This window comes from Canis lupus, chromosome X (assembly GCF_003254725.2).
Source record: "Canis lupus dingo isolate Sandy chromosome X, ASM325472v2, whole genome shotgun sequence".
Taxonomy (NCBI): Eukaryota; Metazoa; Chordata; class Mammalia; order Carnivora; family Canidae; genus Canis; species Canis lupus.
The window spans coordinates 58,885,182-58,912,390 of NC_064281.1; the positions used below are offsets into that span (position 1 = coordinate 58,885,182).

General features: G+C 38.6%; 1 protein-coding gene and 1 long non-coding RNA gene across 2 annotated transcripts in view; one reads left to right on the forward strand and one right to left on the reverse strand.

The window, feature by feature from the left end:
• Window positions 1–27,209, forward strand: part of LOC118353661 (uncharacterized) — a 107,193-nt gene that overhangs the window by 53,617 nt on the left and 26,367 nt on the right. The window contains exon 2 of the long non-coding RNA XR_007409301.1: window positions 4,139–4,252. This is a non-coding gene — a long non-coding RNA (uncharacterized LOC118353661). The remainder of the gene's footprint in view (window positions 1–4,138; window positions 4,253–27,209) is intronic.
• Window positions 10,284–12,605, reverse strand: MAGEE2 (MAGE family member E2). The gene has a single exon (XM_025466231.3). It carries the CDS (start codon window positions 12,382–12,384, stop codon window positions 10,813–10,815), a length of 1,572 nt encoding a protein of 523 aa, XP_025322016.1. The 5' UTR covers window positions 12,385–12,605; the 3' UTR covers window positions 10,284–10,812.

A 27,209-nucleotide genomic window follows, 5' to 3' on the forward strand; every position in this document is an offset into this window, starting at 1 on the left:
TTCGGGGCATAAATATTGATGATAAGTCCTCTTGTTGGATAGATCCTTTAAGTATGATATAGTGTCCCTCTTCATCTCTTACTACTGTCTTCGGGATAAACTTTAGTTTATCTGATATAAGGATGGCTACCCCTGCTTTCTTTGGAGGGCCATTTGAATGGTAAATGGTTCTCCAACCTTTCATTTTCAGGCTGTAGGTGTCCTTATGTCTAAAATGAGTCTCTTGTAGACAGCAAATTTGTTCTTGCTTTTTTATCCAGGCTGAAACCCTGCTCCTTTTGATAGGGTCACTAAGCCCATTCATGTTCAGAGTTACTATTGAAAGATATGAATTTAGTGTCACCATGATATCTATTCAGTCCCTGTTTTTGTGGATTGTTCTCTGGGACTTCCTCTATTACAGAATCGCCCTTAGTATTTCTTGCAGAGCTGGCTTCATGGTCACATATTCTTTCAGTGGAAGGAGCCTCGTTGTCCATCGAAAGATGAATGGATAAAGAAGATGTGGTATATGTATACAATGGAATATTACTCAGCCATTAGAAACGACAAATACCCACCATTTGCTTCGGCATGGATGGAACTGGAGGGTATTATGCTGAGTGCAATAAGTCAATCGAAGAAGGACAATCATTATATGGTCTCATTCATATGGGTAATATAAAAATAGTGAAAGGGAATAAAGGGGAAAGGAGAAAAATGAGTGGGAAATATCAGAAAGGGAGACAGAACATGAGAGACTCCTAACTCTGGGAAACAAACAAGGGGTGGTGGAAAGGGAGGTGCATGGTGGGTAGTGGGTGGGGGTGCCTGGGTGATGGGCACTGAGGGGGGCACTTGATGGAATGAGCACTGGGTGTTATGCTATATGTTGGCAAATTGAACTCCAATAAAAAAAAATACCTTTATGGACTCCATATAGCCAAATCTATATTTATCTGCTGGATTATTTCCTGAGAAAACCTTCAAAAGTGTTACTTTGCTGCCAAAAGACTCTCCATAAAGGAGCTGTTTGTATCTATGCTCCTACCCACAGCATAAGACCTTTTCTCAACTCAATTTGCATTCAAGAATTAAAATTATTTTTTCACTTTTCAAAAGAAAGAGGTCATCACAGTATGCCTTTGGTGTTTTGTTCAATTTATTAAAACAAATATAATTTCACCGTGGAAAAGTAAGGAAGTGGTATTATAATATATGCAAAAATAGCACCTGCAAAACTACTAACAAAAGATGAATAAAATTATAATATGGCCAGAGAAATAGTCCTTTTTAATTTCATAGAAATTAAGTTATACTGCTAATATTGTCTCCTAAAGTAACTGACTTGTTACTAACCATTACTGTTCATTGTCATTTCTACTATCTGTATGCCATTCTATTACATAGACAGACTTTTACCTCCTTTACCAATCAAATGTTATTGAAGATTTAGTTGGAGTTTTTAGTTGTTTTCGTTGGCATTTTTCCTCATTTAAGTAAGTCTGGAATAATCCTCCAAGCCAAATGCAAGTTCACATCCAAAAACAATTTCTCAAAATTCATTATTATAAATGGAATGTAATCATTTCTTTAAAATGTGTAGTATTTAATGTAGCCCCGTATAACCCACTACTAATTTATATTTCTAGGAGACATGTAAATAAATGCATTCTTATTCCTTTTGCATTCTCCTACCATGGATATTACAGTACTTTTATTTTCTCTGGTCATAAGCTGACAACCAGAGTCTTATTGTTATTGACAGATTCAGCTGCTTTAAACATTTTATCTTATTTATTTGAATGTTATTTTTTTTCAACCAAAGTAGAAACTTAAATTACTCTAAATTTGTTTACCCTATGGTAAGCACTTGTATGAATCTCCTATTGCTTCTGTAACACATTACTACAAACTTGGTAGTATTATTACTTTATAATTCTGAAAGTCAGAAATCCAACATTAGTCTCACTGGACTAAAGTCAAGGTCTCAACAAGGCTAATTTTTCCCAAGTCTCCGAGGGGAGAATCTATTTCCTTACGTTTTTCAGTTTGCAGAGGCTGTCTTCATTTCTTGGTTCATGATCCCTTCCTCACATCACTTTAATCTCTTGCTTCTTTTGTCACATCCCCTACCACTAATCCTGATTCTCCTGCTACCTTTTTATAAAGACTATTTTGATTACATCATCCAGGATAATCTCTAATTTCCCCTATCTTAATATCCTTAGTTGAATCATATCTGAAAAGTCCCTTTTGCCATGTAAAGTAACTAAGTCACTAGTTTCAGGGATCATTACCCATGTAATGATATCTTTAAGGGACTGTTATTTTGTCTACCACATCACTATTCATAATTTAAAAAAATATGTTTCCAATATTTGCACATAGACTTAACAAGACAATATTGACTCTATATTTAATATTTCATCACTTGCTTTTTGTAGTTAATAATACATATTGAATATCATTTCTTACTCTTTAATAGTCCATCATTCCCAAATATTTTACACTTTTCAACTGGAAGGACGGACACTAATTCTATTAATAAGTGAAACTAAAGTATATACTATGAGATTTTAAGTTGACTTCAACTTTTACCTACTGAAGTAAATGATGTGTTCTGGTCAAGATGTGATATTACATTCCTCTTTTCCCTTTCTTTCCAAAATCCTATTGAAATGACACTAAAAATTTATAAGAGGAGTAAACTATAAGAGCAAGGAATCATAAAAGGCAGCAAAGATTTGGATAAATATCTTAAAGATATGTGTACAGGAGAGGGCTTCCATGGAGCAGGAGGTATTCTTGTCAGAGGAGATTCAGAGAACCTCCAACCTCAGAAAGACACTGTGTCTGTGCTTGAAAAACTGCAGTGGAACAATTGCACCAGACTGCATGTAACTTCATTCTTTCTCCCCAAGAGGGAGAGATTGGAGGCAGAGACAACATGAGAGTCTCTCAGGAGGTAATGCCTACTAAAGATTAGCACACAGACATAAGTTATAAAGCACATATGAAAACCCACCATCATTAATTAGATACTGAGCAGACCTAACAAATGGCAGAATTAACAAAAAATAGGCAAATACTTAAAAATTTTAAAATAAGACTGATTAAAATGTTTAAAGAGATGAAAAAGACTAGAATCCATAAGAAAAGAACAATGTCCTTATTTAGAAAAAATAAGGTATATTTGAAAAAGAAACAATTATAAATTCAAGAAATTAAAAAGTGATGCATTGGAATAAAACCTTGATATATTAGTTATACAGTTGTACAGACTCAAAGCTGAATAGAGAATTAGAACACAGTTATGGTAGGGACCATATTTAATTCATCTCTGTGCCCTAGTGTCTACTATGATGAGGCCAGCATATAGCAGGTGTTCAGCAACTGCTTATTAAACTGAACTAGGCAAGGGTGCCTGGGTGGCTCAGCTGGTTAAGCCTTTCCCTTTCACTCAGGTCAGGATCTCAGGGTCCTGGGATCGGGCCCTATGTCAGTCTACCTGCTCAGTAGGAAGTCTGCTTCTTCTTTTCCCTTTGCCCTCCCACACCCCCCACTTGTGCGCTCTTTCTCCATCTTTTTCTCAAATAAATAAATAAGTAAATAAATAAATAAATAATAAAATCTTTTAAAAATGAAAAAAACACTTAACTGGGCAAGTGGCCCTTAACAAGCCTGATTTCCAAAGGCTCCTTCAGCATAGATGAATCTCAGAGGCCAGGACAGCCTTTGGTTTGGGCTGAACTAGGTCTTACTCCTTGTGGGTAAGTTTGGCAGTGAAGGCCATGCAAACAAGAGGCTTGGGTGCTGCCACTGATCTTAAGGGCCAGTTTGTTCCCTGTCATAGCTGGCCTTTGACTTCTGTTCACTCAGCATGTCTGACTACTGTTCTTCTTCCCTGTTAGGAACTATGAGCATGCCCATGCCCATTATTGTATGAGGGGACATGATATAAAAGGTTAGTAGTTGTGCCAAAGCTCCCTCTACTCACTTCTTCCATCCTAGGCCTTGCACTCCTCCTAGCTCCCAATCCAGAAAAAGGAGAGTAGTCTTGTGTACAAGTATTTCTCTACAGCTAGATCTCAGTGGTCTCCCTCACTGTCGGGAATAATGAATATCTTCCAGAATAGCAGTCCTCTTTGTCTTGCAGAACAAGACCAAACAACACTGAGGCCATCCCAAGGCACCCTGTTGTCACCTCGCAGGGAAGTTTCTCTCAGCTGTGGCCCAAGCAAGTTAAGGCTTGAGAACAGAGGACAGCTTCGTAAGTAATGACCATTCTTGTGTTTTCCCTTTCTCCATCCTATATTTTGAGAAAAGTGGATGTTTAGAGGACAGAGACCCTACCCTGGCCAGCCCATGCCAAACCAAATGCTCTAAGGAGAAAGGCAGTATGAAATAAGTTCACTCAGAAAGAGTTTTTTTTTTGAAACAACACCATTTAAAATTTCACCACAAAAGAATGAAATACCTAAGAATAAACTTAACCAAAGAGGTGAAAGACCTGTACTCTGAACACTATAAAAGACCTATGAAATAAATTAAAGATGACTCAAACAAATGGAAAGATATTCCGTGCTCATGGGTTGGAAGAATTAATATCGTTAAAATGTCCACATTACCCAAAGCAATCTATGATTCAATGCAATTCCTATCAAAATACCAACAGCATTTTCACAAAATTGTAACAAATAATCCTAAAATTTGTATGGAACCACAGAAGACCCTAAATAGTAATCCTGTGAAAGAACAAAGTAGAGGTATCACAATTCCAGATTTCAAGATATACTACAAATCTGTAGTAATCAAAACAGTATGGTACTGGCACAAAACCAGACATATAAGTCAATAGAACAGAATAGAGTCTTAAGAAATAAACCCATGATTATATAGTCAATTAATCTATGACAAAGGAAGCAAGAAAATAAAATGAGGGAAAAGATAGTCTCTTCAATGAATGGTGCTGGGAAAACTGGACCTGTTAAAGAATGAAACTGGACTGCTTTCTAACACCATACACAAAAATTAACTCAAAATGAATTAAAGACCTAAGCATGAGACTCTGAAACCATAAAAATCCTAGAAGACAGCATAGGCAATAATTTCTCTGACATTGGCCATAGAAACATTTTTCTAGATATGTCTCCTAAGGCAAGGGAAACAAAAGCAGAAATAAACTATTTGGATTATTTTTAAAAATGTTCACAGTGACAGGAACCATCAACAAAACAAAAAGACAAACTACTGAATGGGAGAAGATACTTACAAATGATTTATCCAATAAGGGTTTAATACCCAAAATATATAAAGAACTTATCAACTCGACACCTAAAAAAACAAATGATCTGATTAAAGAGTGGGCAGAGAAACTGAATAGACATTTTTCCAAAGAAGACAGATGGCCAACAGACACTTGAAAAGTTGCTCAACATACGTGTAATTATATATCACCTTACAAATATAAGAATGGCTAAAATCAAAGTAAGATCAAAATGACAAGAAATAGGTGTTGGTGAGGATATGGAGGAAAAGGAACCTTTGTGCACTGTTGATAGAAATGTAAATTAGTATAGCCACTGAGAAAAACAATATGGAGGCTTGTCAAAAAATTAAAAATAGAAATACTGTATGATCTAATAATTTCACTACTGGGTATTTACCCAAAGAAAACAAAAATACTAATTCAAAAAGCCATATCGCTCCTATATTTATTACAGCATTGTTTACAAGAGCCAAGATATGGAAGCAACCTAAGCGTCCATCAATAAATGAAGGTATAAAGAAATGTTGTATATATATACAATATTATTAATATCATATATTTATAATTTTATATATTATATATTTTATATTATATATAATATATAAATATGTTTTTATATAAATATAAACTTATGTATTATATATATTTTATATATAACAATATATAATTAACAATTATATATTCACCAGTGGAATCTCAAAAAAATGAATAAACAAAAGAATCACACCTATAAATACAGAGAACAAACTGATGGTTGCTAGAGGGAAAAGGAGTGAGGGATTGGACAAAATGGGTGAAGGGAGAGAGATACGGGCCTCCAGTTTTGGAATGAGTATGTCATCGGAGTAAAAGTCACAATCTAAGGAATACGGTCAATGATATTGTAATAGGGATTTAACATAACAGATGGTAGCTACACTTGTGAACATAGCATAATGTATACACTTGTCAAGTCACTAAGTTGCATATCTGAAACTAATGTAACATTGTGTATCAAATACTCAAATAAGAAATAAGGTTGCTCAGACATTAGGCTTGAGCTCCCAACTCCCTTCCTAACCCTGACCTTTATCAGAGAAGTCCTCATTGTTTAGGACTCCCTGAATGATATGTATTCATGAGAGACAGAGAGAGAGAGAGAGGCAGAGACACAGGTAGAGGGAGAAGGAGGCTCCCTGTAGGGAGCCAGATGTGGGACTCGATCCCAGAACCGGGATCATGCCCTGAGCCAAAGGCAGACACTCAACAACCGAGCCACCTAAGCATCCTCCTGAATACTATGTAAAGCCTAATAGCCTATTCCTAATAGTCTTTGAGACCTGTTTAAAGAGACCATGCAGAAGCCCTAGAAAAGTGTCTTGTGGATGGGTGTTTGCAAAAAATATGTTATTAATGCAGCCAAACTTTATGATTCATAACAACCTGGAGTTAATATTCACCTGAAATAATTGTTAGGAAAACCCCAAATACTAGTAATTCTAAGAAATCTGTATTCATTTGAACTCAGCTACCAAGGTGTTGACAAGTAATCTTAAAAGCAGTGTAAAGAATTGAAATATTACTAGACTAACATACAATTGGCCTAGGTTGTATAGTTCTCTGACATCATCGAATAGTGTATGACTCTGGGCTTTTCAATCAATTTCTTGAAAATAGTTTTAGGTAGTTTAGATAGGGATGTTGAGTACCTTGCCCAAGGTCACCAGGAAGTGAGAGCCGGCATTGTCCAGATCCAGAGTTCATAATCATTCTGACCTACTGCCCCCTACTTATCATATGCTTATTGTATTCCTATGAGGCCTACAACAGGAATGTCTGAGTGAGCCAGAGCCCACTCTGATAATTCTTTTCCAGCTTTCTTTATAACTAGCCTCAAACCCTGTCTGCAGAGAATTCCTTAGGGCATTGCCAAGTACTCATTGAGGGGAAAAAGAAAGTATGTAAAATGAGAAATCTCACTGTTTGGAAATCCCCACTAGAAAGGTAGAAGACAACTGTGAGGTCCTTGTCTGAACCTAAAGGGTACTTACAGGCTGGTCTAGATTGTTGGTATTGGAGGGCCTAGGAGCAGCAATCCTAGGGCTGGGAGAACTGCCTTGAAGACCACATGTGCCAGTCCAGCTCAGCTTTTCCTTGAATTATAATGCTCATTGAGTGTGCTCAGTGAGAAACTGATGGAAAGAAGGCAGGAAAAGTCTTCCCTAACCACCCATCTTCTCCAGAAGAGGACACTCCTGGGTCTCAGCAACTGAAAGTGAATGTATTCTCAACATTTTCTTTCCAGGAAGGATCAAAGGGGAATCCAAATGGCATTGTATATATAGGGTTATGAGCTCATATCTAACTAACACCCATTTTGCAAGCCCTACCTTGGCCAAAATTCAATACTTGTGGTATTGATAGCCCAAAGAGTCTACAAATGAACTGAGACTTTATCATTTTTCTAAATTCACACAGATAAGAAAAATACTTGGTTCAGTGTTTAAAGGCCTATTGGTGATTTTACATTGAATTAATTCATGCAGCATCTTTTGTAAGTCTTATTTACTAGACACCCACTTCCATCACTGTTTCTCCTAGGGGGTGCTAATTTTAATTTGGTGTGTGTAGAAAGCAGAGTACCCAGATCTCCCCTAGCCTTCCAAGGAATGGCTGTAGCCACAGAGAGACTACAACCTTTCCCTTACCACAGGCATGTGCCCCATGCAAGTCTCATCTTTGTCACTTCTAGGAAACTACATGTGGCATCTGTGACAGAGGGGCTATCTCCCACTTCTGTTTTTGCATCCTGACCTCCCTTTGGCAAAGCATGATCTCTATCAGGCCAGTGTTCTTTCAGGATCACAAAATACATTGCCAAACATTTCTGGAGGCCCAGAAATGGTGATGTTTTACTTTCTCTGGGTGAAAGCCAGCAGATAAGGCTGGATGCTTGCAGGAAGAGGGCAAATTGGGGAAGACTCATAGGACAGAGTAAGGAGATTGGACAAAAACGCACTTTCTACACCTAGACAGCTCTAGTGGAGCCTGAGTGATGGAACTAGGAAGAGCCTGGAAAATTTCAGCAGTACTTTCATTGGCCTCCAGAGGGCTATCATCTTGCCTCTCCCATCATGTCATGCAGCCTTTCCTTATATTTCTCGAGATTCAATAAGTTAGAGTGAAAACAGAGCACAAGCTGGAAGGGGCCTGCGATGTAGTATACTGGAAAGAGTGTGAACCATAGTCACAGGCAGACTTAGACTCCAACACCAGCCTTCGGTGACTGGCTGTGTGGGCCTCAGTTTCCTACAGTGCCAAATAAGGCTATTAAAATGCTTCTTAGAGAACTGCTGGAAAGATTAGAGCTAAAGGAGGTGGAGAACCCAGCACAGTACCTAGAACAAATTTAGTATTAAAGAAGTTGGCAGTTTTACACTATTGTTGGTCTGGATGCTACACCCACCCCTTGGCAGGTTTCTCTCTACTGGTACCCGCAGAACAACTGATGTTCTCGAGGATCCAGACACTGCACCACCCCCCCCCCAAAAAAAAATCAGAGCAAGGAAAATTTGGCATCTTAATCTGTTTGCCCCCCTCCCCTGCCTCACAAGCGTGCACAGATTAAGGATCCAAGGAGGCTAAAGAATGAGATCTCAGCATGTAGGCAGGACCCTACTTCAAGGTCCGGCCTTTGAGTTAGAAGCTCTCCTGCCTCATAACTCCAACCCCCATCCCATTTTCCAGAACCCCTTTAGCTCTAGCTCTCTAGTTACTCATTTTCTCATGACTGGAAATCCTGCCCTTAGTGTTTAGTTTTCCCCGGATTGCTGTGATAGGGAGATCGCGGAGACAAGGTGGGGGTTGTATCTCCCAGGCAACCGCGGAGTGCGCATGCGCAGTGGCTTCCCCAAGCAGGCAGCTCTAATTTGACTTCTGCAGGCTGCGGTATTTGGGACCAAAACGGTGTATTTCCCTTCTTGTCCCCTCCCCCGGTAAAATGGTCGTGTCATTCTCTTCCTGAGACTGACGAAAATGTGAGGAGCATCTTTTCTCATTTGTTAGGAGGTGGCAGTTGAGGGTAGCCCTTATTGATTAAACGGATGAAAGGACAGAAAGCTTATGGGTGCGGGGTGGGGTGGGGGGGTGAGGAAACATAAAATCTACACCATGCGTAGGCACCTCCCCCACCCCTGCCGTCATAGATGACTTTCCATTTAACATCCACTACTGAGCCAGGACTCCCTTATAGAAATTGTTATTTGCAGGCTTTCTAGGGAAAACTTAGGGAGAGCTGTGAGGAGGGTTAGAAGCTGCAAAAAAGCATCAGGATGAAGAGAGCCAAAATACTCACTCACCTTAACAGCTTAGGTGTAGAAATAAATTCCACTGGCCAAGGTTGCTGGACAGAGCTCCAGGTAGATTGTTCTGTCTGACCCAAGAGCCAAGACCAGCTGCCTTCGGGAGAACCATTGTTGATTCCCAAGACCCACTCTGGAGAATATGGGTCTTCCTTATCTCTGCCCCAGGCTTCCCTCTCCCACTTCCCCTTGAACTGAACATTGTCTTTGTGAATCCTCTAAAAGGTGATTTACATACTGCCCCTGACTTCATAAACAATCCCTCTCTCCCCCACCCCAACCTCAGGTGGTAGAATAGAAGTCACTATAGGACAACTTGTCCTGAGCCCTCCATACCACCTCATTATCCCCTACCACCTCCTCTGCCACTCCCCTACTAATCTTTTGCTTGACACCACCCTGCCCCTCCCCTAGCCTTTCTTGTGCCCCATTGTCTTCTCCACCATACCCTCCCAGCACCTACAGTTTAGTTGGAAATTACTCCTGTGGCCTCTCCTAGAACTAACTCTTGAGTTTATCCTCATTATACCATCTTGCCACAGCAATGAAACAATTTTTGGTTTACTTCCATGGACCCTCCCCCTTAAGCCCTGGGTTCAGCTGGGTCTTCTTCACCTTTATATTCCCAGCACGGAGCATAGCAGATGCTTAATAAATGTTTGTTGAATAAAAAAGAGTGCTTAAGCATGGGATCTAATTCATTATACTTTTATTTTTCACAACATTTTGGAACAACAAAGCAAACAGGTGAATACCAGCCTTTTTTTCCTTATACAAGAGTAGACACAAAGAAGGCATCCACGGATAAGTGATTTTGTGTTTGTTTTTGTTGTGTGTATTGTTACTATTGTTACTTAACATTTGCACCATACCATTTTACTAATTATTTCAAACAGTTAAAAAACAACTTTATATTCTCTTCCATATCATAGAAAGATGTAAATATCACCAATGCATTTTACACAGTTATCTGAGCTTTTATAGTAAAATAAGATGGGGATCACAAATGAGCAATTTCATTTATAAACATTGATCATGAACCTAATTCAAAGATATATTATAAGAAAGGAAATACTATTAGTAATAGAACACAAATAGCAAGCACAATGTGTACTTTCCACCCCAGGCCTGACTGACTTCTTATTTGGAGCCCCAGTGCCCATTTCCCCAGGGCCCCTTTAACTGATGCCACACAACTAAAGTGATACATTTCCCCAGACTTCACATGGGGCTGAAGAAGAACATGGCAGTTGCCTCAGATCTGGCTCTGGACTCCTCATCTTCAACAGCCTCCCTATATTGCTCAGGCCAGTCCTGTGGTCGCTTTCTGTAGAGCCTGGCCATATACTCCAAGGCTTTCATTTTGGTAGTTTCCAGGTGAGCTCTTGGACCCCAAAGAAGCTCATATTCAACCGGATTAGAGTAGGAGAGTGGCCTGCATTCCAAGTATCGCTGTCTCATAAGCTTGCAGGTGATGGCATGCTTTCTCCCTACATCCACACCAAATCTTCGAAGCATGTTCCAGATGTTGGCCTCTTTGACACGGTTTCCCATCAGGAAGATCAAACCCAAAATTGGCATCACATATTCTTGAGTGGGTCTCCCCAGGCTGTCTAGCATCATTTGCTCTTCTTCTGATTCTGGTTGCTGGACAAGGAGGTAGATGTGCTCACTGGTATCAACTTCAATCAGAGAGAATCCATAGAACAGATCAAGGATTAGAGTAGCTCGACTGAGGATATTTGGGAACACTTCTTCAAATTCTTTGCCAGTGTGAGCCAGTAGCTCATCCTGATGTATAGGTAGCAACTCCTCAGTGACATTAATGGCCAATTGGACCAAATCATTGGCCTTATCATTCATAGTTTCCTCTGACCAGAATTCCAAGCCAGCAGCCTGTCTTCTTTCTTTGGCTTTGTCAGCTTCCAGGGCCTTGTTATATTCTTCTGGCCAGCTCCAGGGTTCTTCATCATGGGCCTCTGCCACAAATTTCAGGGCTTCCATCTTTGTGATTTCCCTATGGGCTCTAGAGCCCCACAAGAACTCAAATTCAAGGGGATTGGTGCCATACACTGGCCAGTACTCCAAGAACCGCATGCGCACAAAGTCAGTAATGAGCAGGTTTCTTGTGTTCGCAAAAAGGTTGTTGATCCTCTGAGGATCACCCAACAAATCAACCTTTAACAGCAGGTCCCAAATGGATGCTTCTCTTGCCCGGTTACCATTCAGGAGGATGTGGCCTAAGACCAAGGCCAGGAGACCTGCCTTTGGCACATCCAGGGATTCTGCTAACTGATCAGAGGTCTGGAACCCCCGTTTGCTGATTAGGTTGTAAATGTCAGCCTGGGGATCAAGAACCCTCAGGTTCAACCCAAACACCTGATCCAGGTGGGCTGAGGCTCGTCTGAGGATCTCAGGGAACTGATCTGAGTATTCTCTGAGGAACTCCAGCATCTCAGCCTGCTGGATGGAACCTTCTGTTTGGCTTTTCATTCGCATGAAATTCACCAAAGCAATCGACCTGTCTTCTAGAGGGTCCTGGACCCTGAGCGCCCCCAAACGTTGGGACTGCTCTTCGATTAGGACCTCGAGGTCATTCGGGTCCTGCGCAGCCTGGAAAGCGCTGGCACCCTGAGGGTTGATTGGCGCATGAGGGCCCTGGAGGGCCTGGGGAACTAGCATGGAGGTCGGGGACCCGGAGGCGTTACTAGCCTGCATCTCACCCTGGCCGTCGCTGTAATCTGCAGTGGTCTCTGCGCTGCCGCGGCGCGCATTCTGGCTTACCAGAGACATGGTTCCAGGAGTCAGGAGCAGGAACCGGGAGGTCAGCAACCTGTCAGAGAGGATGGTAGGAATGTCGGCGCCTCCGGCAAATCCTAAACCAGAGACCCGGGATCCGGAGTGAGAGCTGGTGAGAAAAGTGATATTTCCACACACACACCCAGTGAGCAATGACCACTGGCCTCTCAGTGCTCCGCGTTGTCGCAGCCTACGCAAGCGCAGTCTGGTTCTGCGACACTGTGGCCACGCCCCGCTACCCGCCCCCCCACTCCTGCGTACTACCTCTGTCAGGAAGGCTAGGCTGTAGTGGTCACTGCTGAATTCAAACTTGTTAGAGCAGAGAATTCAAGAAAGGGGGCAACAAGTGGAGGTAAAGCAAAATGAACAAGGGATGGGGAATGTTCAGTGACCCTCTACTTAATAGTTTTTCTGTGAGGTATGAAGCACCACGTTAATAGATAGTAGAAGAGTCAAAGAAGAAAAGGAGGATGCTAAGAATGAGAATTGTTTTATGGATTCATTAATTTATCCACAAACTCAACAGACATTTCTTGAGTACGTACTTCATGCCAGGCACAGTGCTGGGTACTAGGGTCACATCAGAGGACAAACATAATTATCTTTTTCTGTAGAGTTTACATTCTGAGGTAAGTTCAAACCGTGGTGATAATAATGAGAGCCTACCGTTATGAAGCATTTACGATGTACCAGGCAGTTTCTGGTACTTCCATTTGTCCCATATTAAAACATTTAATGCTAGATATGAGGTGGCTACTCTTAATGGTCTTCATTTTGCGGATGAGGGAACTGGGTCAGAGAAGTTGATTTACTTGTTCAAAATCAGGGAGCAATAAATGGAAGAGAATAGGATTTGAATCCAGTTCTGTCAAAGTCTCAAGCATAAGTACTCTCTATGACACCATCTGCCATTCAAAGAGTTCATTAAAAATGACCTATAAAGTAGATGGAAATAGTTGCTGTAATGTAGGGTCAATTAACATATAGTATACACACAGAAGGAGCAAGCCATGAATTACAGCTTAATTTGAGAAATCTTGGAATGGGGGCACATGCCTCAAGGAAGAATTGAACTTTAAGTGATGAATAGGATGGAAAGGATCTATAAGGGAATTCCAGGCTGAAGGATCAGCATATCAGAAAAGTCCCAGAGATGTGAAAGTACAACATAAGTTGCATTACATCTGGTTACCCAAAGTGGCTAAAACCAGTGTACCAGGATGGGTGGGAAATGAGAATGCAGATGGTAAGCCAGGAATGATTGGATTTCCTGTTTTCTGATTTAGCAGTATAACAGAATTGGTTGGGACCCCACAAAATGGGAATGGCAAAACCAGAATAGGGCCTGGTTATTTAGAGGTTGGTTATGTGTTTGCGGAAGCATAATCCAAGCACTCTGACCAGGAAGAAAGATCAGCTGCGTTATTTTTAGGGAGTGCTACCAAAATAATTGGGCTAAATCCTAGCTCTCACATCAAGATACGTGGTTAAATATTGGGGAAGGAGAAAAAATTTACATAAGATTGCCATCTGCATGCAATGAAACGCTGGGACACCTGCACCCCGATGTTTCTAGCAGCAATGTCCACAATAGCCAAACTGTGGAAGGAGCCTCGGTGTCCATCGAAAGATGAATGGATAAAGAAGCTGTGGTCTATGTATACAATGGAATATTCCTCAGCCATTAGAAACGACAAATACCCACCATTTGCTTCAACGTGGATGGAACTGGAGGGTATTATGCTGAGTGAAGTAAGTCAATCGGAGAAGGACAAACAGTGTATGTTCTCATTCATTTGGGGAATATAAATAATAGTGAAAGGGAATATAAGGGAAGGGAGAAGAAATGTGTGGGAAATATCAGAAAGGGAGACAGAACATAAAGACTCCTAACTCTGGAAAACTAACGAGGGGTGGTGGAAGGGGAGGAGGGCGGGGGGTGGGGGTGAATGGGTGACGGGCACTGAGGGGGGCACTTGACGGGATGAGCACTGGGTGTTATTCTGTATGTTGGTAAATTGAACACCAATAAAAAATAAATTTATTTAAAAAAAAGAACTCCATGTTCTTTGTCTAGACAGGTGCTACCAAGGTGTAGATTCAAAGAGGATTTTTATTCCCAGTCACAAAAAAAAAGATATATATTTTCCTGAAACCCAGCTCACATTTTTGTCATGAGTTGAAACTTCTATTAACCCTCCATCTAGTAACAAAAAAAAAAACATCAAATGGTAGCATTTTACTTCTGAAATAACATCCTAATCTAATTCCACAGATTTCAAGTCCTTCACAAATTGTTCCCTACCTGGGTTTCCATCTTCGTTTTTATCCACCAGAATCCATTCATGAAGTCTACTCCCAGGTTACACAGTGCTACATTCCTGGTCTCAGTTATTTATTATTTTTTAAATTCTTTTATTGGAGTTCAATTTGCCAACATTTAGCATAACACCCAGTGCTCATCCCATCAAGTGCCCCCCTCCGTGCCCATTACCCAGTCACCCCAACCCCGCACCCACCTCCCTTTCCACTACCCCTTGTTCATTTCCCAGAGTTAGGTGTCTCTCACTGATATTTTCACTCATTTTCTCTCCTTTCCCTTTATTCCCTTTCACTAATTTTTATATTCTCCAAATGAATGAGACCATATAATGTTTGTCCTTTTCTGATTGACTTATTTCACTCAGCACAATACCCTCCAGTTCCATCCACGTCGAAGGAAATGGTGGGTATTTGTCGTTTCTAATGGCTGAGTAATATTCCATTGTATACATATACCACATCTTCTTTATCCATTCATCTTTTGATGGACACCAAGGCTTCTTCCACAGTTTGGCTATTGTGGACATTGCTGCTATAAACATCGGGGTGCAGGTGTCTCAGCATTTCGTCTCAGTCATTTATAGTCTACTGGTCTCTGAAATAGTTCTAGTTCTTGCTAAATGGAAAATTAAGGAGTTGTGACTGTGAATATGATATATGGTATATTGTGCACTCTAAGTGTGAATGAAAAAGATGAGACCATACTCACCATTTTGGACTTCTAGCGATACTTTCTGACATCCTTTTTGCAATTTAAAACCATGAATAAAAAAAAATAAAACCATGAATATCTTAAATTCCACATATGAGTGAAATCATAGGGTATTTGCCTTTTTCTGACTGACTTTTTTCATTTAGCATTATACTCTCTAGCTCCAACATATCGTTGCAAATGGCAAAATTTCATTCTTTTTATGGCTGTGTAACAATCCAGTGTGTGTGTGTGTGTGTGTGTGTGTGTGTCTGTGTGTGTGTGTATGTACCACATCTTCTTTATCCATTCATCTATTGATAGACAATTGGAATGCTTCAATAATTTGGCTATTATAAATAATGTGCAAAAAATAAAGGAATATATATATCCTTTTGAATTAGTGTCTTGTATTCATTGGGTACTCAGTAGTGCAATTACTGGATCATAGGAACCTATTTTTAACTTTTATTTTTAACTTTTTGAGGAACCTCCAAATTGTTTTATACAGTGTATACAGTAGTTTGCATTCCCACCATTAGTGCACAAATTCCTTTTTCTCCACATCCTCAGCATTTGTTGTTTCTTGTGTTTATTTTTATTTTAATTCGTTAGTTATCATACAGTGTTATATTAGTATCAGGTATACAGTATAGTGATTCCACAATTCTATACATCACCTGTTGTTAATAATAACAAGTGCACTCCTTAAACCCCATTTCCCTATCCCCACCCCCTGGTAAGCATCAATTTGTTCTCTGTAGTTAAGAGTCTGTTTCTTCGTTTGTCTCTATCTTTTGTTTTTTCCCTTTCCTCAATTGTTTTGTTTCTCAAGTTCCACATATGAGTAAAATTATATGGTATTTGTCTTTCTCTGACTGACTTATTTTGCTTAGCATAATACCCTCTAGTTCCATCCATATGTTTGCAAATAGCAATTTCATTCCTTTTTATACCTGAATAATATTCAGCTATTGTAATCTGGCGATTGTAAATTTGGCTATTATAAATAATGCTGCTATAAACATAGGGGTACATGTAGCCCTTTAAATTAGTGTTCTTGTATTCTTTAGATAAATAGCTAGTAGTGCTATTGCTACATCATGAGGTAATTCTACTTTTAACTTTTTTTTAAATTTATTTTTTATTGGTGTTCAATTTACTAACATACAGAATAACACCCAGTGCCCGTCACCCATTCACTCCCACCCCCCGCCCTCCTCCCCTTCTACCACCCCTAGTTCGTTTCCCAGAGTTAGCAGTCTTTACGTTCTGTCTCCCTTTCTGATATTTCCCACTCATTTCTTCTCCCTTCCCTTATATTCCCTTTCACTATTATTTATATTCCCCAAATGAATGAGAACATATAATGTTTGTCCTTCTCCGACTGACTTACTTCACTCAGCATAATACCCTCCAGTTCCTTCTCCGACTGACTTACTTCACCCAGCATAATACCCTCCAGTTCCATCCACGTTGAAGCAAATGGTGGGTATTTGTCATTTCTAATAGCTGAGTAATATTCCATTGTATACATAAACCACATCTCCTTTATCCATTCATCTTTCGTTGGACACCGAGGATACAGTCAACAAAACTCAAAGACAACCTACAGAATGGGAGAAGATATTTGCAAATGACATATCAGATAAAGGGCTAGTTTCCAAGATCTATAAAGAACTTATTAAACTCAACAGCAAAGAAACAAACAATCCAATCATGAAATGGGCAAAAGACATGAACAGAAATCTCACAGAGGAAGACATAGACATGGCCAACATGCATATGAGAAAATGCTCTGCATCACTTGCCATCAGGGAAATACAAATCAAAACTACAATGAGATACTTTTAACTTTTTGAGGAAATTCCATACTGTTTTCCATAGTGGCCACACCAGTTTGCAGTCCCACCAACAGTGTATGAGTATTCTTTTTTCTCCACATCTTTGCCAACACCTGCTCCTTGAGTTTTTTATTTTAGCCATTCTGACAGATGTAATATATCTCATTGTAGTTTTGATTTGCATTTCCGGATAGTAACTGATGATGAGAATCTTTTCATGTGTGTGTTAGCCATCTGGATGTCTAGAGAAATGTATGTATATCCTCTGCCAACTTTTATTTTATTCTTGTGTTTTTATTTTTTCATTTATTTTTTAAATTTTTGTTTATTTTTATTTTTTTAAATATATTTTTTTGGAGTTTGATTTGCAAACATATAGCCTAACACCCAGTGCTCATTCCATCAAGTGCCCCCTTCAGAGCCTGGCACCCAGTCACCCCATCTCCCCGCCTACCGCCCCTTCCACTACCCCTTGTTCGTTTCCCAGAGTTAGGGGTCTTTCATGTTTTGTTATTCTCTCTAACTTTTCCCACTCATTCTCTCTCCTTTTCCCTATAATCCCTTTCAGTGTTCTTTATATTCCCCATAAGAGTGAAACCATATAATGTTTGTCCTTCTCTGATTGACTTACTTCACTCAGCATAATACCCTCCAGTTCCATCCACGTCGAAGCAAATGATGGGTATTCATTGTTTCTAATGGCTGAGTAATATTCCATTGTTTATAGAGACCACATCTTTATCCATTCATCTTTTGATGGACACCGAGTCTCCTTCCACAGTTTGGCTATTGAGGACATTGCTGCTATAAACATTCGGGTGCAGGTGTCTCGGCTTTTCACTGCATCTGTATCTTTGGGTAAATCCCCAGCAGTGCAGTTTCTGGGTCGTAGGGCAGGTCTATTTTTAACTCTCTGAGGAACCTCCACACAGTTTTCCAGAATGGCTGTAGCAGTTCACATTTCCACCAACAGTGCAGAGGGTTCCCATTTCTCCACATCCTCTCCAGCATTTGTTTCCTGTCTTGTTAATTTTCCCCATTCTCACTGGTGTGAGGTGGTATCTCATTGTGCTCTTGATTTGTATTTCCCTGATAGCCAGTGATGCAGAGCATTTTCTCATATGCTTGTTGGTCATGACTATGTCTTTCTCTGTGAAATTTCTGTTCATGTCTTTTGCCCATCTCATGATTGGATTGTTTGTTTCTTTGGTGTTGAGTTTAATAAGTTCTTTATAGATCTTGGATACTAGCCCTTTATCTGATAGGTCATTTGCAAATATCTTCTCCCACTCTGTAATTTGTCTTTGAGTTTTGTTGACTGTTTCTTATGCTGTGCAGAAGCTTTTTATATTGATGAAGTCCCAATAGTTCATTTTTGCTTTTGTTTCCCTTGCCTTCATAGAAGTATCTTGCAAGAAGCTGCTGTGGCTAAGTTCAAAAAGGGTGTTGCCTGTGTTCTCCTCTAGGATTTTGATGGAATCTTGTCTCACATTTAGATCTTTCATCCATTTTGAGAGTTTATCTTTGTGTGTGGTGAAAGAGAGTGGTCTAGTTTCATTCTTCTGCACGTGGCTGTCCAATTTTCCCAGCACCATTTATTGAAGAGACTGTCCTTTTTCCAGTGGATAGTCTTTCTAGCTTCGTCAAATATTAGTTGACCATAGAGTTGAGGGCCCATTTCTGGGTTCTCTATTCTGTTATATTGATCTATGTGTCTGTTTTTGTGCCAGTACCACACTGTCTTGATGATCACAGCCTTGTAGTACAACATGAAATCTGGCATTGTGATGCCCCAGGCTCTGGTTTTCTTTTTTAATATTCCCCTGGCTCTTTGGGGTCTTTTCTGATTCCACACAAGTCTTAAGATGATTTGTTCCAACTCTCTGAAGACAGTCCATTGTATTTTGATAGGGATTCTGCCCACTTTTAAATTGGATTATTTGTTTTTTGGGGGGATTGAGTAATAGAAGTTCTTTATAAATATATACATATATTCATGTTCAATATATATATATATATTAAGATTTTATTTATTTATTCATGAGAAAGAGAGAGAGAGAGAGAGAGAGAGAGAGAGAGAGAGGCAGAGACACAGGCAGGGGGAGAAGCAGGCTCCACGCAGGGAGCCTGATGTGGGACTCGATTCCGGGTCTCCAGAATCACACCCTGGGCTGAAGGCAGCGTGAAACTGCTGAGCCATCCGGGCTGCCCTCTTTATATATTTTGGATAATAACCTTTTATCAAAAAATAACCCTTTATCAGATATGTCTTTTGCAAATATCTCCTCCCGTTCAGTAGGTTGTCTTTTAGTTTTGTTGATTGTTTCCTTTGTTGTGCAGAAGCTTTTCATTTTGCTGTAGTCCCAATGGTTTATTTTTGCTTTTATTTCCCTTGCCTCAGGAGACATATTGAGGAAAATGTTGCTACTCCCAATGTCAGAGAAATTACTGCCTGTGCTCTCTTCTAGGATTTTTATGGTTTCAGATCTAATCTTTAGATCTTCAATCCATTTTGGCTTTATTTTTGTGTTGTATAAGGAAGTGATCCAGTTCCTTTCTTTTCATATACCTGTCCTGTTTTTCCAGAACCATTTATTGAAGAGACTGTTTTATCCCATTATATATTCTTGCCTCTTTTGTCAAAGATTAATTGACAATAGAATTGTGGGTATGCGATGTTTATAGCAGCAATGTCCACAATAGCCAAACTGTGGAAGGAGCCTCGGTGTCCATTGAAAGATGAATGGATAAAGAAGATGTGGTTTATGTATACAATGGAATATTACTCAGCCATTAGAAATGACAAATACCCACCATTTGCTTCAACGTGGATGGAACTGGAGGGTATTATGCTGAGTGAAATAAGTCACTCAGAGAAGGACAAACATTATATGTTCTCATTCATTTGGGGAATATAAATAATAGTGAAAGGGAATAGAAGGGAAGGGAGAAGAAGTGGGTAGGAAATATCAGAAAGGGAGACAGAACATAAAGACTCCTAACTCTAGGAAACGAACTAGGGGTAGTGGAAGGGGAGGAGGGCGGGGGGTGGAGGTGAATGGGTGACGGGCACTGAGGGGGGCACTTGACGGGATGAGCACCTGGTGTTATTCTGTATGTTGGCAAATTGAACACCAATAAAAATAAATTTACTATTTAAAAATGAAATGAAAAAAATCTATGTCATTCTAAAAAAAAGAATTGTGGGTATGTTTTGGGGCTTTCTATTCTGTTCTATTGTTCTATTTGTCTATATTTGTGCAAGTACTATATTGTTTTGATTACTACAGCTTAGTAGGATTTGTTTTTCTTTTTCAAGATTGTTTTGGCTTTTCTTGGTCTTTTATGGTTCCATACAAATTTTAGGATACTTTGTTCTAGTTTTGTGAAAAAGGTTGGTATTTTGATAGGGATTGAATTAAATTTGTAGATTGATTTGGGTAGTATGGACATTTAAAAAATATTTTCTTTCCAATCCATGAACATGGAATATCTTTCTTTTGGTGGGGGCATGGAATATCTTTCCATTTATTTGTGTCACCTCAATTCCTTTCATCAATGTTTTATAGTTTTCAAAGTACAGATATTTCAGCACCTTAAGTTTATTACTAGATATTTTATTATTTTAGCTATAATTGTAAATGGGATTGCTTTCTTAATTTCTCTTTCTGTTGCTTTGTTATTAGTGCATAGAAATGCAGTGGACTTCTGTGCATTGATTTTATATCCTGTGACCTTACTGAATGCATTTATTACTTTTACAGTTTTTTGGTGGAGTCTTTAGGGTTTCTATATTAAGAGTATCATGTCATCTGCCAATGGTGAAAGTTTCAGTACTTCCTTACCAGTGTGGAAACCTTTTATTCCTTCTTCTTGTCTGATTGCTGTGGCTAGAACTTCCAGTACTATGTTGATTAAAAGTAGTAAAGAGTGGACATCCTTGTCTTATTCTTTACTGTAGAAGAAAAGCTCTGTTTTTTTTTCCCCGAATATGATGTTTTCTGTGTGTTACCATATATATGGTATTTATTATGTTGAGTTATGTTTCCTATAAATCTACTTTGTTGAGACTTTTTTTTTATCATGAATGGATGCTGTATTTTGTCAAGTGCTTTTTTGCATCTGTTGAGAACACCATATGATTTTTATCCTTTGTTTTACTGTGGTGTATCACATTGATTTGCAAACATTGAATCATCCTTGTATCCTGGGAATAAACTCCACCTGATCATGGTGAATGATGTTTCAATGCATTGTTGCATATGGTTTGATAATATTTTTTGACAATTATTACATTTGTATTCATCAGTGTTACTGATTTGTAGTTTTCTTTTTATATGAAGTCTTTGGTTTTCATAGGAAAGTAGTGCTGAAGTAGCAGAATGTATTGGAAACATTTATTCCTCTTCTAATTTTTTGAATAGTTTGATGATAATAGATATTGCCTCTTCTTTAAATGTCTGGTAAAATTCATGTGTGACTCCACCTAGTCCCAGACTTTTATTTTTAGTAGGTTTTTCATTACCAATCCGATTTCATTTCTTGTGATAGATCTGTTCATATTTTCTATATTTTCCTGGTGTAGTCTTCAGAAATTGTTTGTTTCTAGGGATTATCTAGGGATAAGTTATCCACTTTATTGGAATATAATTTCTCATAGTATTCTCTTATATTCCTTTGTACTTTTGTGGTGTCATTTGTTACTTCTCCTCCCTCATTTCTTATTTTATTTATTTGGATCCTTTCTCTTCTTCATGTGTTTGGATAAGGATTTGTCTATTTTTTCATGAGAACCAACTCATGGTTGACTTTTCTTTTTCAGTCTTAACATCATTTATTTCTGCCATGATCTTTATTATTTCCTTTCTTCTACTCACCGTCAGCTTTGTTTGTTCTTTTTCTAGTCAAGTCAGATTGTTTATTTGAGGTTTTTCTTGTTTTTTTTTTTTTTATGGTAGGCCCATATCATTATATAATTCCCTCTTGCAACTACTTTTGCTGCGTCCCAGAGATTTTGGACCACTGTGTTTTATTTTTAATTTCTCTCCACATATATTTTTAATTCCTTCTTTAATTAATGAATTGACCCATTTGTTGTTTAGTGTCATGATGTTTAGTCTCCATGTGTTTGTGGGAGTTTTTTCCTTGTGATTTTTTTCTAATTTTATACCATTGTGATTGGCAAAGAATCATTTAAGTTTCCTTAAATCTATTGAAGCTTCTTTTGTGGTCAATTATGCGATCCATTCTGGAGAATGGGTGTGACTGGGTAGCTCAGTTGGTTAAGTGTCCAACTCTTGGTTTCAGCTCAGGTCCTAATCTCAGGGTCAGGAGACTGAGCCCCACATTGGGCTCTGTACTAGTGCAGAGTCAGCTCAAAGTTCTTTTCCTCTCCCTAACCCTTTCCTCTGTTCCTCCCCCTGCTCATGCTCTCTCTCACATTAAAATAAATAAATAAATAAATAAATAAATAAATAAATAAATAAATAAATAAATTTTCAAAGTATTCTGGGGAATGTTCCATGTGCACTTGTAAAGAATGTGTATTCCGGACTTTTTGGATGGAGTATTTTCATATCCATTATGTCCATCTAGTCCAATATGTCATTCAGTGACATTCTTTCCTTATTGATTTTATGTCTGGACAATTTATCCATTGATATAAATGTAGTATCAAAATCCAATACTATTATTGTATTAACATTAATTTCTCTTTTTATGTCTAACTAACATTTGTTTTATGTATTTAGGTGCTTGCTCCAGTGTTGGGTACCTAGATATATACAAATGTTGTATCCACTTATTGTATTGATACTTATATCACTATGTAATGCCACTCTTTATCTCTTTTTAGTCTTTATTTTAAAGTTGAATTTTCTGATATGAGTATTGCTACCATGGCTTTTTTTCCACTTCCATTGCAAGGTTAATATTTTTCCATCCTTTCACTTTCAGTCTGTATGTATCTTTAGGTCTTAGATGAGTCCCTTGTAGTCAATATATAGATGGATCTTATTCTTTTATTCATTACACCACTCTATGTCTTTTGATTGTAACATTGAGGACATTCACATTTAAAATAATTATTGATAGGTATGCACTCACTGCCACTTTAAAAAAATTTCTTTTCTGGTTGTTTTTCTACTTCTTCTTAGTTCCTTTATTCTTCCCTTGTTTCTATGTGTTTGATGAATATCTGTAGTATTTTGTTTGCCTTTCTCTTTTTTGTGTGTATCTATCATAGATTTTGGGTTTGTGGTTATGATGAGGTTCCTATATAACATCCTAAATAAATAGCAGCCTCTATTAATTTGATGGGCATTTAAGTTCAAACACATTCTAAAGGAAAAGAAAAAACAGAAAAATTCTTCTTTTTTCTTTTTCTCCTTCTCTTCCTTTTATACTCCTTTCTCCATGTTTTAAGAATATGTTATCATATTTTACATCTTTTCATTCATATTTTTCTTCTATCAAATTATAGCCATTTCTTTTCCACTTAAAGAAGTCGCTTTGGGGATCCCTGGGTGGCTCAGCTGTTTGGCGCCTGCCTTCAGCCCAGGGCGTGATCCTGGAGTCCCGGGATCAAGTCCCACATCAGGCTCCCTGCGTGGAGCCTGCTTCTCCCTCTGCCTGTGTCTCTGCCTCTCTCTTTCTCTCTCTCCCTGTGTCTCTCATGAATAAATAAATAAAATATTAAAAAAAAATAAAGAAGTCGCTTTAACATATCTTGTAAAGATAGTTCAGTGGTGATAAACTATCTTTATTGTGAAACTTCTTATCTCTCCTTCAAATCTGAAATATAATCTTGCTGGGTAGAGTATTCTTGCTATTAGGTTCTTCCTTTCAGCACTTTGAATATATCATCCCAGTCTCTTCTGGTTTGCAAAGTTTCTGCTGAAAAATCAGCTGACAAGTCTTATAGGCTTTCCCTTTTAGGTATCTTTGTGCATCTTTCTTGCTTATTTTAAGATTCTTTATCTTTTACTCTGTGTAGAAAACCTAAAGGGCTCCACAAAAAATTACTAGAACTAATACATGAATTCAGCAAAGTTGCTGGATATAAAATCAATGGGCAGAAATCAGTTGCATTTCTATGCACCAATAATGAAGCAGCAGAAAAAGAAATCAAGGCATTTATCACACTTGCAATTATAACAAAAACAATAAGATAACTCGTAATAAACCTAACTAAAGAGCTGAAAGACCTGTATGCTGAAAACTATAGAGCATTTATGAAAGAAATCGAATAGGACACAAAGAAATATAAAAGAATTTCATGCTTATGGAGTGGAAGAATAAACATTGTTAAAATGTCTATACCATCCAAGCCAATTTACACTTTTAATATGATCTCTGTCAAAATACCACCAGCACTTTCCACAGAGCTAGGAAAAAAATTCCTAAAATTTGTATAAAATCAGAAAAGCCCCCAAATAGCCAAAGAAATGTTGAAAAAGAAAACCAAAGCTGGATGCATCACAATCCCTGACTTGAAACTGTATTATAAAGCTGTGATAGGGGGATCCCTGGGTGGCGCAGCGGTTTAGCGCCTGCCTTTGGCCCGGGGCGTGATCCTGGAGACCCGGGATCGAGTCCCACGTCGGGCTCCCGGTGCATGGAGCCTGCTTCTCCCTCCGTCTATGTCTCTGCTTCTCTCTCTCTCTCTCTCTCTGTGTGACTATCATAAATAAATAAAAAATATTAAAAAAAAAAGCTGTGGTAATCAGGACAGTATGGCACTGGCACCAAAACAGACACAGATCAATGGAACATAAAGGGAACCCAGAAATGGACCCTCAAATCTATGGTCAAATCTTTGAAAAAGCAGGAAATAACATCCAATGGAAAAAAGACAATCACTTCAACAAATGGTGTCAGGAAAATTGGACAGTCACACACAAAAGAATGAACTGGACCCTTTCTTACACCATACACAAAAATAAATTCGAAATGGATGAAAGACCTAAATGTGAGACAGGAATCCATGAAAATCCTAGAGGAGAACACAAACAGCAAAGTTTTTGACCTCACCTGCAGCAACCTCTTTCTAGACATGTCTTCAAATGCAAAGGAGACAGTGGGATGCCTGGGTGGCTCAGCGGTTGAGCAGTTGCCTTACTCTCAGGGCATGATGCCGAAGTCCCGAGATCGAGTCCTGCATCAGGCTCTCTGCATGGAGCCTGCTTCTCCCTCTGTCTATGTCTCCATCTCCCTCTCTCTGTGTTTCTCATGAATAAATAAATAAAATCTTTTAAAAAAATGGAAGGGAAACAAAACAAAAAATGAACTATTGGGGCTTCATCAAGATAAAAAGCTTTTGCACAACAAAGGAAACAGTCAACAAAACTAAAAGGCAACCTACAGAATGGGAGAAGATATTAGCAAGTCACTCATCAGATAAAAGGCTAGCATCCAAAATCTATAAAGAATTTATCAAACTCAACACCCATAAAAGAAAAAATCCGGTCAAGAAATAAATGGGTAGAAGACACAAAGACATTTCTCCAAAGAAGACATTTAAGTGGCCAACAGACACATGAAAAAATGCTCAACATCACTTGGCATCAGGAAAACATAAATTAAAACCACAATGAGATATTACCTCTCTCCAGTCAGAATGGCTAAAATTAACAACCCAGGGAACAATAGATGTTGGTGAGGATGTGGAGAAAAGGGGAACCCTCTTCCACTGTTGGTGGGAATGCAAACCAGAGTGGGAGTGCAGCCACTCTGGAAAACAGTATGAAGCTTCTTCAAAAAGTTAAAAATAGAAGCAGTCTATGACCTGGCAATTGCACTACTTACTAGGTATTTATCTAATAGATACAAACATAGCAATTGGAATGGGCACATGCACCCCAATGTTTATAGCAGCAATGTCCACATAACCAAAATATAGAAAGGGCCAGATGTTCGTTGATAAATGAGTGAATAAAGAAGAAGTGGTATATACAGAGAGAGTGGAATATTACTCAGCCATCAAAATAATTAAATCTTGCCAATTCCAAAAACATGGATGGGACTAGAGGGTATTATGCTAAGTGAAATATGTCAGTCAGAGAAAGACAAATGCCATATGATTTCACTCATATGTGGAATTTAAGAAACAAAACAGATGAACATAGGGGAAGAAAAAATAAGATAAAAACAGAGAGGGAGGCAAACTATAAGAGACTCTTAACTATAGGAAACAAACTGAGGGTTATTGGAGGGGGGTCTTGGATGGGGGGAAATGGTAATTGGATGATGACATTAAGGAGGGCACTTGATGAAGTGAGCACTGGGTGTTATATGTAACCGATGAATCACTAAATTGTACCCCTGAAAGTAATAATACGTTATAAGTAACTAAAATGAATACAAAAAATGTTTAAAAGATGTTAGTTGAAAAAATGAAATTACGTACTTGTGTTTTTCCTAGTCTTCTTTCCTATAAATTATTTTTAGTTTCATACCATTGTGGTTAGAAAAGATGGTTGATATGATTTCAGTTTTCTTTGTTTTCTTTTTAATTGAAGTATAATTGACATATTTTATGAGTTTCAGGTGTACAACATGATTTAACAATTAAATACATTATGAAATGCACACTCTAAGTACCATCTGTCACCATATATTATTTTATAAATATTATTGACTATATTCCTATACTTACTCTTCATTTTTATAACTTACTTATTATTTTTAAATATTTTTGGGGGGATATCTGGGTGGCTCAGTGGTTGAGCGTCTGCCTTCAGCTCAGGGCGTGAATCCAGTGTCTTGGGATTGAGTCCCACACTCAGTTCTCTGAGGGGACCCTGCTTCTCCCTCTGCCTATGTCTCTGCCTCTCTCTGTGTGTTTCTCATGAATAAACAAAATCTTTAAAAAATATATTTTTTATTTATTTGAGACAGAGTGTATGAGCAAAGAGAGGAACAGAGGGAGAAGGAAGGACAGAGAGAGAGAGAGAGGGAGAAGA